The 12641-nt window shown below is 38.7% G+C and overlaps 1 protein-coding gene across 2 annotated transcripts in view; it reads left to right on the top strand.

The window, feature by feature from the left end:
• Positions 1–12641, top strand: part of stab1 (stabilin 1) — a 282900-nt gene that overhangs the window by 143765 nt on the left and 126494 nt on the right. For both annotated transcript variants that reach the window (XM_072582082.1, XM_072582081.1), the window contains exons 30-34: positions 1012–1123; positions 3655–3732; positions 7337–7438; positions 9461–9568; positions 12004–12135. In XM_072582082.1, the coding sequence (XP_072438183.1) occupies positions 1012–1123; positions 3655–3732; positions 7337–7438; positions 9461–9568; positions 12004–12135 (532 nt within the window). The remainder of the gene's footprint in view (positions 1–1011; positions 1124–3654; positions 3733–7336; positions 7439–9460; positions 9569–12003; positions 12136–12641) is intronic.

The raw sequence follows: 12641 nt of genomic DNA, 5'->3' as shown, positions 1-12641 counted from the left end.
CTGAAGATGTGTGCAAATACTTCCGTCCTCACTTTTGCCCTACGTGCTGGGATTCCCCATCATTGAGAGTGGCGATATTTATTGCCCTTCCCACCGACCTCCTTTCAGTTGTCTAATTGTCCAGCCAATATTAGCATACAGTTGAGTTTCTTCTGCGAGTACAATAATTGTTATTATGGATATTCCTCAGTTGACAGCGAAGGGTGCTGCCTGCTTGATGGTCAGCTATCATTTTTTCTTGGCTGGTTGACTGAGCTAGATGAGCCAAATGGTTGACCTTTCTTTTGCCGGCAGATCTTGGATTTTCTTGTCTTTTTCATCAAACTAATCCCTGTGCTTCTTGGTGCTGAATTTGCCGATCTCATTGGATATATCCAATACTGCAGTTTTCTCATTTTTAAAAGCCTATTGCATTTAATATGTGTAGTAAAACTTGCCTTGGAGGGTTATGAACTTGCATTCACTGTCAATATAACAATACAGTTAATGTTATATGAACTAATAAAACAAATTGCAGTGTGAATTAGTAGCAATAATTCACACTGGCAAAGGCAAGATATCAGCATCATTCAAAGTCCTGTTTCTATTTATAATCAAGACACTGATCGTTTAATTGTGTCCATTCTCTTTTCTCTTTTAATGAAGAGAATGCAATAAAAGCATCCCACAGACAACGAAGAGGAAAAGATCTGTTTTACATAAAAACTGAAAGAACTGTAGATGCTGAAAATCAGAAACAAAAACAGAAATTGCTGGAAAAGCTCAGCAGATCTGGCAGCATCTGTGGAGAGAAATCAGAGTTAACATTTCGGCTCCAGTGACTCTTCCTCCAGACTCAGAAAGATCTGATCTAGTATTTTTCTTAAAAAGAAACAGTTTTATTATGGTGCTAATTATTTTCAAGTTTGTAACTGGTCCTTTGGGTTCTCTGAAGTATGATTTCCAACAGTTGAAACAAAGCAAGCAAGCAAATTTACAACTAGTGTAATTCTAGCACTTGGTATTTTATAGGTCACATTTTATTATGGGTAGACTTGCTGTTGATGATTTAAAGGAATATGAAGGACAGAAGTTACCAACAATGAACATATTTACCAGGTTATTAATCAAGAATGAAAATGGCGTAAGTAAATTATCTTTACATTTCATGCTTAATATATAGTGCAGTTGAAAATTCCTTCCTTGAAAGACTGTAATATATCATCCAGTCCCCTGCCAACGCCCCCAACACCCCCAGACTTGTCTTACTCATTTTAAGCATAGGATAACTTTCAGGAAATTTTTTTTAAAACAAAAAAGATTAATTTATCAACAAGGATTGATATTTGAAACATATAATTTATATTGACTGAATCTTGATTTATCATTTTAAGGAGAGCAGAGTGCTGTTCTGCTGTGGTTAAAAACACAGCAAAGTTTAGTTTCACCTTTCTCACTATACCCTCAACTCAGCCTAACTTTGTTGCCAAGAAACTGTGCTTATCAGGAATGTTTCCCACACTACTTCCTAAATACTAATGTGGGTTAACATCCATCTCATACTATGTTTCCTCCTAACAAGCTTACAAGGATCCCTGAAGATAAACTTACAGTTAGAAAGAATTTATTTGATGCAATGCAGCCTATACCAAAAGGAAAAAAAATCATCTATTCTTGTTTTGATGTATTTTGGAGGATAAAGGAAAGAGATTGTCATTTGTTGAAGTGACTGATTAAGTTGGATTGTGTGAATGTGTGACTCCGTAATCGGATCAAAATGCAGCTCACTTAATGAGAACATTTCACTAGTAGACATTGCTATGCCCAACATGGCAGTAAAATGCCTTTAGATCATTGGCTTGTATTTGTTCATCAACAATTTGCATCACTGGTGATATCTAATGTATTGAATATGTTTGAATACAAGTAGCCTGAGAAGTAAGCAATCTTAAAGTTAGCAAGATTCCATCCTGTGCCTGAGACTAATAGCTTAACTGCCTAGATGATTGCTATTTCACTCATGTAAAATGAGCTCTTTGAGATTTTTTTTTGATCTTGTGCCTCAAGCCCTCATAAGTCATTCTGTCACTGTACTACTCAGTTAGAGGTCTTTCTTCTCATTGAAAGAACAACCATAGCTCACCACCACTATTTGTTAGCTGTTCTTTGAGCTACAGTTGTGTGAATTAATTCCCTCTTTTGTTGTTCACAAAACAAACTGTCTGAAATTCTGGTCCTCCAAATGTTACCCAAAGAGATATATTCCACTATAAATTGTGGGATATTTGAATGGAGTTGGGGGAAGGGAATGACGGCCACTAGAATCTGCAATGGGGCTTCATCTATTCCCAATGGAGAGAGATGTGACAAGTGTCTGTTGTTGCCTTGGGTCTTTTCTTTCCTGATTATACAGGTAAACTTTAAAGTTCTTAAATAAACTTTGATCTCGGGGTGTTCAGAGGATTTTCATAGGAAATCTAGCTTGGCAAAGTGGAAAGCAGACCATACCACACCTCACCTCCCTCTTTATTCCACCATTCTCCCTCCTCCTCAAGTCAAGAACTTTGGATGTTTAGCTGCAGGCTAGATTTGAACAAAGGTACATTCTGCCCTGTTTTCAGGCTTGCCAGCTAGGTGCCTGTTCAGATTCTCCTTTAGTCACAATGAGAAATTAGGGGACCAAGTTGTTTTTGATGCAATCTTGTCATAAGTGCCAGGGAGTACCCACTGGAAGGGCATTTGCTAGTTTTGAAGAAGGCAGTTTAGTTTTATTATTTAAGGTGGTTAGTTTACAGTTATCAGATCATTCAGGGTATATAAAAGGAAATGAAGTGTCAGACACATCATTGTGAAGTTACTATCACTATCAATTTCTGGAAGTGGCCTATCAACCCCTTATGGTTGATCCCAGTCATAGTATTTTCATAGATAGCATTGCATTCCTTTAGCTTTATTCCAAATGAATTCACACAACACTATTCAAACACCACTAATTCATTTTATCTTCACTAATATGATATGTTGCAAATTTGTCCAGGGTGTATTAACTTGCCCTGATACTTCTATTCTTGAATTATACAAGTTGCTTCTTTGAAGGAAGGTGGGGAGATGTTGTTTGCTTCACCATCTGAATCAATACTTTAAGGATTTCATTTTCAGCTGGAATGGTTTTTCTTCATTCTTATTCTTTCCAGAGTTCATCTTTCCTAAACACCAAAGCTTCTTAGCAGTTCTCCATTGTAGCTCCCCTTTGAAGCTGAAAAAAACATCCTAGAACCATTGGCCCACTACACATCCTGGACTTGCATCTAGTTGTTTTGCTGTCTGCATTTGGCCTGTTTGAGTACAGTATGTTTGAGTATTAGGAGCTTCTCACTTCAATTCATGCCAAATTTAACTGTGCTGGCAAAATGCAACTCTCTGCTCACAGCAGTTTACTTCATTTGGCAGTACGCTGGGGCAAAATACCTTGGTTATGAAGTGACCCAATTAAATTGCACTCCTTTCTAAGATAAATTACAAACTCAAATTATTCCACAATGGGTACATATATAAATTGTTTCATGATTTCAGTTTCTTTACACAATGGAGTAAAATTATTTAAACCTCTGATCAGATTTACCATGTTCGAATTATAAAAATAACTGAAGTTAATGTTAACTTGTATTTTTTAAGAATTTGACAATCGGTGGGGCAAGAATTGTTATTCGCAATATCCCTGCAGTAAATGGATACATTCATATTATTGATCAGGTACATTTTTTATTATTTCAAGTAGAGATCTTAGTAATTTTACATGATTTATAAGTGTGCCAATCTCTTAAATCTAGACTAGTTTGGAAAGTGCTTTAGCAGAAAGTTATGCAATGGTTTTCAATGAGGGAAGGCTATCTTCAGGGATCTGTGATGTTTAAAAAAAAATTCAATGAACACATTTCAAACAGAGATGATTCCCAATTGGCAAGGATCTATCAGTGTTGGGTTTTCAAGCATGGAGATATTTAGCCACCAAACCCTGCTTCCAAACCCATTCCCTCATTTTCTAAACATTTCTGTCGGCAAACATAGAATTCTGCCTTTCATACTATATTTGGACCTGTCATAAACATTACATGACAAATTAAAACCAGTTTAATGGAGCTGTGTTAAATGATGCTGGGCCAATGCTTTGCCTGACTTGACACATGTTGTTGTTTAGAAATCACCACAGTCAATAAAAAATATGCTTGTTATCTCTAGTGTACTGTGTTAGCTAAATATAATGTGGCTACAAATTTCTCCCAGTTACATTTAAAGTGTATTTTATGGCCCAGACTTTCCAGTTGCAAGATAAGCCTTTCTGAAGCATAGATGGGATTTGCATATGGGGAAACTACAGAATCCACAATGGAGCAGACTCCAAAAGAATTGTTTGAGAAATTAAAAATTCCCCAGGGCAATTCCCCTATGCCTGGAACCCTCCAAACATTTCTGTTTAAATCAGAGAATCTGAAGGGTTCCATCGAAATGAAGTGAATAGTCTGGTCTAATACCTGGTCTAATTCCTGATTTCTATTCAACTGATCTTCCCCCAACTTACCACACCTATCCACAATTTCATGGTTACACCTCTCTCAGAACTTCAATATCCACCAAACCCTGACCTGAAACACCCTCACCCCTAGGATTCGACACGCCCTTCTTCCTCAAGACCGTTTCCTCCCTGCCCTGCCATCAGATACAATCTCTCACTCCAGACTGAACACCCACCCTCCCTGTCCCCTCAGAATCCAACCACCCCCATCCCAGTTCTGGACCCAAAACCTCTTAGTCCTGGCCCTTTGGAATTGACAATACCTTCCTGCGACTAATTCCAATCACGCCACAGTGGGACCAAGGTCCAGATCCAACTCTCCTGACTTGCAGTTGGATATGACTTACTGCCTCTTCTGGTCAGCACCAGATAATGCTCCCCTTGTGCCTCCAGAACCCAACCCCCTTACCCTAATACCAGATCCTCAATCTCCCTTCTCCTACTCCAGATCCTACTATCATCACCATCTAAACAACCCCCCTCTCTCCACCAGACCGACTTCCCAGCTGTTTCCCAGTGGGATCTGAAACCCCAGCCCATCCCTGTGGACTCAGCACCCATTCCCTCGACCACACCTACCCTTCCTCCTATAAGACTCTGTACACCCACCTTTCAGACACATCACTATACCTGCAGCACCAATTACTCGATAACTCCACTGTCCTTTTGTGGAATCATTATCTCTCAGCACTCTTCCCCCCTCCCCCACCATGTCAGACCTATCCTAAACACTCCATCACTTCCTGGAATCTTGCTCATCTGGCACCCTAATACCAGCCCCCTATCTACCTGCCACTCTACCCACCAGCACCCTAACCTCACATTTGCTTTATATACTTACCATTTCACAGCAGCTGTCAAAGTGGCTGTCTGATGCTGGACCTCTAAAGTTCAGTATATGCAACTGACTGCTGTGCAAAAAAGAGAACATTTTGTCCTGCCCCAACTCTTCTACATTGAGGAATCTATCAGAATAGTATTTCTAAAGTAACCTTCATGGCAAACTCTTGTCAGAAATATGGAGCTCTTTCATTGTAGTCTGTGAGTGGTGTGACAGTGGGCACAAGCTCTAGCCCCGATATACTGTCATTGACAGCAGTAAAATATAGAACTATCAAGTTTCAACTTCCATTCTCTGATGTTAATATGTGAAATCTTCATTGACTGAATTAAGTTTTAAAAAGAAAGAAATATGAACCTGAAGAGTTTGCAGCATCATCTGACAACAGATTGAGGCACGTTCAGGAAACCAATGTGGAATAAACAAAATTGCTTGAACATATTAAAATTACCATTTTATCTCAAGACATTGGAAACAACCAACTGATTTATATCAAGAAACTTGCATACCCTGCTTTAATTTAATTTGTATAAGAAGTTGCACATAATGGACATGTTTGGAAAGACAATGGAGTCAGACTTAGGAATACACAAATAACTCATACTTCAGCATCAGCTTGTGGGACCGCAGAGCAGGATAAAGAAAAATGGATTGGTAACAATGAATACTGGAAAGCACTCTGCCTGATTCCTTTGAATCAATTTTAAAAATTCATTCAAGGGACTTGGACATCTTTGGCTGGCCAGCCCTTATTGCCCAGCCTTAGTTACCCTTCAGAAGATAGTGTTGAGCTGCCACCTTGAACTGCCTCAGTCCATTTGCAGTCTGTCTTGAAAGTCAACACTCACTATTAAATAAGATGGGAAAAAATCCATTTATTGAGAAGTAAAGGCTTCTAAAAATGTTAATACTGCCAAGGATACAAGATTTTAACTATAACAGCTCAAGGATTCAAGAACCTTTAAACAGTATATTTTCTACTTTCTGAGACAGCAACCCGCTGTCTTGTCTGGTGCAGAGGTCGATGTCAGGTGGTCTGTCTGGTTTCATTTCTTTGTTGAGACTTCGGATACAACTGAGTGGCTTTCTAGGCCATTTCAGAAGGTAGTTACTGTGGGTCTGGAGTGACATGTAGGCCAAACCAGGTGAGGATGGTATATTCCCTGAGGACTTTCGTGAGCCAGAGAGGTTTTTCTCAACTATTATTTCATAGATTCTTAATTTCAGATTTTTAAAATAGAAATAGTGGAATTTAATTGTGACTAGCTATGTCTGATGGAAAGATCAGGAGAGATAATGGCAGGGGAAGCAATGGTTGGTGGTGGTGGGGTAGTGGATGGGGGAATCTGATCGCAGGAGACATTTTCCAATCTTGGGGGGATAGATGGTAAGTAATCTGACCAATGTAAGGAGAGACTGGAGATGCAGTAGTGGTTTACTGATAGACCATCACAGTATATATGAAATATTTCATTTTTTGGGTCTGGACATAACAGTCCTGTTTCCTGTAACACTCAGTGAAGATTTTTTGGTATTGACCTTGTTGATTCTATCTGCCTTGCTTGCCTTCACTTTCCAGATTCCCAAGATCTAGCAAACTGAATGACATGAGTTTAAAAGAGAATGAAAACATATTGTAATGTTTAAAAATCCAACCTACAAGTAGATTGGTCACCTTCCGTTCATCCTGCCTCCACTACAACTGTGCATGGGCCCATTTGAAATGGGTTTGGTTCCTGTGTCAGGGTTCCGAGACCATTAACCTCAGACCTTACCCCAACACACCTATTATTAGGATTTAGCTCTACAAAGTACATATAACATTGATTATCATTATTTGTAGTATTTAGCGTTTTCCACTAATGTGTTGTTAAGCTCTCACAGAACATAATTATTTTATTCAGAGCTGCTTTATCTAATCTATTACAATGTGTTATATTTAGATTTTATTCCCTCCTTCGGAAGACTTACCACCACTTCTACCTAGTTTGCTTGATCTTCTGGAACAACTGCCTCAATACTCTCATATCAAACAATTATTACAGGTACAAAGAACAGCATTGAATTACTTAGGAAATTTTATTTATATAGGAGAAAGAACTTTCATCTGAATTGGAGCTAACAGTGATTTCTAACAATTCATACACCTTAAAGCATCTTTTCGAAAAGTTATCAACAATTTATCTTATCAATTCCATGATAACCTTGAGAACTTGTGAATTTGCCCTACAAATCTATTTCTTAGTAATTATTGACACGGCCTATGGGGGAAGAGAAAATGTTCTTTGTCCTCAGTTTTCTCCTCTTCTGAAGGTGCACAATCATGTTACTGAGCAATTCCGCAGATGCTGCCAACTTTCTCACTCTCCTCATTTTGTGGTCTTCAAGAATATACTGAATTATGAATTCAAATAAAAGGCAAAAATGCAGATGGAAAAAGCAGATAAGTGCAACAATGCAAAGTTTAATTCTATGATTCTATGGATGGAATCTTCCGTATTTAGATTGTTAGGTATTGGCACCATTTCCAGATCCTGACTCTAATGCTGTCTACACTCTGTGTGCAGAGTGCCTAATTTCCTGGGGTGCCTAATTAACCAATTAACTTCAAGAGCCAGAGCCAATTAGGGAAGAGCTAGATTGCAAAAGTGGGCAAGCCAGTCAGAGCACCTATATCTATAGACAGATGGCAGCCTTTAATGGGAGAGATTTACTGTGGAGGGGAACAGTTCCACCGATAGCCTGTATAGCGGCTGTGCATGTCTGATTTCCAAAGAAGGACCTATTAAATCATTTAAAACTGACAATCATTAGGAAATCCCAAAAGAATTGTTAGATGCTGATTGTAAGGCAGATTAATGATAATCTGGGAGATATTGTCAATTTGAAACTCCCAAAATCTTGCAATTAACTGCAGCACAAAAGGCTGTGACATATGATTGTATCCTGTGTTATTAATTGATAGGTTTTCAGCAGAATAGTGAAATTGATTATGTAGCTAAAGGGTAGTTATTACTAAGAGTGGTCTGTTCACTCTGAATTTCAAAGTTATTCAGTCTGTTATATCAGATGCAAGGGGTTTGGATGGTTCAATTCCAATTAAAGTATGAAAGGGGATAGAAGAACCAGTGTTATGCCCAGGTGACAAGTTGAAAGCATTTCTTTCAATGGTAGAACTATTGCTTGTCAATATCTATTTGACAAAAAGAACTGGTGCACATTTACTGATGAGACAAGATGTATAAAAAGGAAATCAGACCTTGTGGGAGATAACTAAAGAGTAGGTAATTCTTGAAGCTGAGAGCATGAGCCCATGTGTAACATTTCCTTCACTTTCCCCAAAACTTTCAATAATGTACTATCTGTATATTAATAAATACGGCATGACACATTTAGCTTGAGGTTACCATACACTGTTATGATCTGCCTTTGTCATTTTTTAAAGTGTCCTCCTTTTTTTAAGAGGATGCTACAGATGCTACACATGGTACCCAGCAGCATCCAGCAAGTCCAGAAAACTTCAGCTTAACTTTTCAGCTTCCATGGCTACGTTTTCTGGTCTTTGATTAATGCTATGGGTGATGTTGTGAGCACCTCAGACATGTTCCTGGTCCTCTAAAGACATTTAATTCTTAAGATTCCTGTCCGATCATTGTTCCTTTGTAAACTTTCTTCATTACATATTTATGACAGTGTCATGAAACAGTGTAAACGCAAAGTGTTAGTAGGCAACTTGGACATACCACAGTTCAGCTCAGACGATGCTCACATTTATTCATCACCAATGTGAGTCACTGAATCTTCAGCTGTTATCTTTGCACAGCTTCAACGTTAGGGCTGGAGGTTCCTTCGCAATACTTAAATCACCCAGATCAGGTAGTGAGCAGATTAGGAAATGAACTTAGATGCAGGTTCCAAATGCAAAATTATAGCTGTTAAGGATCTAATTCCAAAAGAAAGGCAAGCAGCAGAGAAACTTAGTTTGAGCAAAACTATAAAAGTCATAGTTACCCTTTGAATGGAACAACAGGTCATAATTCTTGATTTTTGTTCTTCTTTTCCTCGAGCACTATCACCTAATTGATGAGATAGAATCATCTGAACAGTACACTATTCTAATACCAGAAGATACATCAATTGAAGAGTACTGCAGAGCTAAGGATATTGAACAACTGGTATGATTCCTGTTTTAACTATGTCTAAATGTGATGAATATTCTCCCATGAATTTTGAATCATTGGCCAGAAGGTTAGGCTTGTTGACAGTCTGATGGTCACAAAATGATACCTGGTCCATTTTGAGGCAAGGTCTCCCTGTCCAAGTTTGGTAGGCTGGAGATTGAACATCTGTTAACACTAGGTCAATGTGTTAGTGTGCTTCCTATTGGCCTCTGGGCCACAAAGAGGTAGGCAAAAAGGGAATGTAATAAGAACAAAACAAAAGCCATAAATATTACTAATACCAGGAGGGACTGTCCATGATCCCACGGACTAACTAATTGTAGAGGATGTGCATTCAATCCTGGAGTGGTGGGAATAGTTTGGGTCAATTCAACCATTGTAATATGTGTAAAGTGTCTCCCCGGCTCCTGGGTAATAATCATTTTAAATATTCTTGCATGGCTGTACATACCCAGTAATCTACAGGGGCCAACATATGCCTGTCCTCGTGGGAATGTCTAGTTTGAATAACTGCCCAGCTTTGAATGAACATACTCCTGGGAGGACATTGGTTCCCTGTTTCTGTACCAGCTGAGTAAAATGCTGATCACTTCCAGTATTTTCCCATTTCATCTTGCATCTATACTCAATCCCAGCTTAAAGTTCCTCGAAAATGACAATGACACCCTACTCTGAACTATTTGAACAGACTCCAATTAGCAGTTGGATCACTTATAGATTAGTAGACACCAGGTTGGAATGTCTGCTTTTTTTTCTCACATGGAAGTATTGCCTTGGGGCTAAAACGTTAAAAAAGAACATTAGCTAAATTTTATGGCCAGGTATTTTTCCAGTGGTGAACCGAGAATTCATACAAGTATATATGGTAGGTTTTAAAGTCAACATCTTTTTTTAATCTAAGGTGTGATTGATGGGAAATAGCTGCTTGTAAATGTACACATAATGCATTCAGTGTCATTTCTCTCTGTGATTGTCAGCTGAGTTATAATATTTATTTTCAATGGATTAGTGTTTCCAGCAAAATATCAGACAAATGAACATGACATAAATACATTATGCCTTCACCCAATAATACCAAAAATATTACAATGCTTATATAAGTCAATTTTTGAGAAACAAATTATAGAATTCCAAGTTAATAATTTTATTTTACCCTTCTGCTCGGATTATTTTTTAAATGTGCTTCGAGATAATGGTGAAGAATATACTGGTTCCAATAAATTGCAAACATGATGTTTGGTTATGTGGTAGATAAACACATTAAAGGGTAGGATTTTCCTGTTACGGCAGGAATCGAGAGGAATGTTTGATTCTGGGTTGTAAGCCTAACCGATAATGTAAAAGTTGTTTTTCATTGGGTTGGTTCCTTAAGGATCCTAGATATGGGTGGCAAGGTGGCTCAGTGGTTAGCACTGCTAGGGAATTGAGCCACATTCTGACCTGAGTTAGCAGCCCTCTATGCTGTTTTGCCATTTATATGTGGGCTTACAAAAAAAGAGTAGTGCTTTGTATTCAAAGTGGCCAGGAAAATGGAAAGCTGGGACCAAGGAGAAAGTAGGGAAAAGTGGGTTACTAGAATTTTATCATTGCTCAATTCATTATTGTCCAAACATTCTCTATTTTGCTTTAAATGAAATTATTTCACGGCTACTGCCCCTGTTCTCACCAGGTGCCAGCTGGTCAGCTTCACAGAGCTCCTCATGGCTGCCAACCCAAATGATAGTTTCTAGAGGTCAGAGGGCAAGCACTTAATGAGCTCCCTAATGGCCTCCATCCTCGCAATTAACAAGTCAGGTGCTTTCACTCTATCACCCTTTCCACCTCTCTGGAAAAGTTAACAATGTTGAGAACAGAGGTTTTTCTCTTTAGATTAGATTCCCTACAGTATGGAAACAGGCCCTTTGGCCCAACATGTCCACATCAACCCTCCAAAGAGCAACCCACCCAGACCCATTTCCTTACCCTAGATTTACCCCTGACTAATGTCTAACACTACAGGCAGTTTAGTATGGCCAATTCACCTGACCTGCACATCTTTGGATTATGGGAGGAAACCCATGCAGACATGGGGAGAATGTGCAAACTCCACACAGACAGTCACCCAAGGCAGGAATCAAACCCGGGTCCTTGGTGCTGTGAGGCAGCAGTGCTAACCACTGAGCCACCGTGCCACCCCGCAATGGCACAGCAATGCGTAGATCACTGGTACTCTTTGTTTTTGCTGCCCTGCCTCCAGTCCATTTTAAATTGGGATGGTTTATGGTAAAGTATTGTCCAAGTGACATGTAGAGGATCGGCAATAAGTTACATGATAAATGGTAACTATTCTTGATCATGTCAGCTGGATCTTTTCCTTTCAGGTGTAATAATAAGGTACGAAGACAGTTTTATTCCTTCAGTGTGAAAATTTGGCTGTTTCTCTTTTATAGGATGTCAACGCTGTGCAGTATCACATTATTCTTGGGGAGAAGTTCCTCTATAACAAAATTAAAGATGGAATTCATAGGGGAACTATGCTTGGATCATCCTATCAAGTAATATTCTACACTAAGGAAGATAAGGTATACTTTGCTTTTTATTAACAAGGGAGCTATACTCCTTTTGTCATCTCTGTTGTATTCTTTCAGAATGGTGATCTGTGTCCTCTGTTATTAATTCTGTTGTCAGTGAAGTCAGCTTCTCCCTATTGACTAAACCAAAATCATTTGCAATCACAAGGTTAAATTATAGGCTTGTACAGCATAGGAGGAGGCCATTCAGCATCCCCCATCATAGCTTTTTGCTCTGTTTTGGGAGATCTATCCAGTTAATTCTACACCCTTTTTTTAACCCCATAGCCCAGCAAAATGACTGGTTATGTCCAATTCCCATTAACTATTGAATTTGCTTCCTTCACCCTTTTCAGTTGTGTATTATAGATCAAAACAACTCGTCCCAATAGTTCTGACTTTACAACAATCTTTATTCTGTTTCCTCTGTTAGTAACTCTGCAGTCAGTAGAATCAGCTTTTCTGAATCTTCTAACTCAAAATCATTCACGATTCTGAGGAACTCTGTTAAAGCTACA

The sequence above is a fragment of the Chiloscyllium punctatum genome, chromosome 12 (assembly GCF_047496795.1).
Source record: "Chiloscyllium punctatum isolate Juve2018m chromosome 12, sChiPun1.3, whole genome shotgun sequence".
Taxonomy (NCBI): domain Eukaryota; kingdom Metazoa; phylum Chordata; class Chondrichthyes; order Orectolobiformes; family Hemiscylliidae; genus Chiloscyllium; species Chiloscyllium punctatum.
The sequence above is the reverse complement of the archived record's forward strand: the minus strand, read 5'-3'. Positions and strand labels throughout refer to the sequence as shown.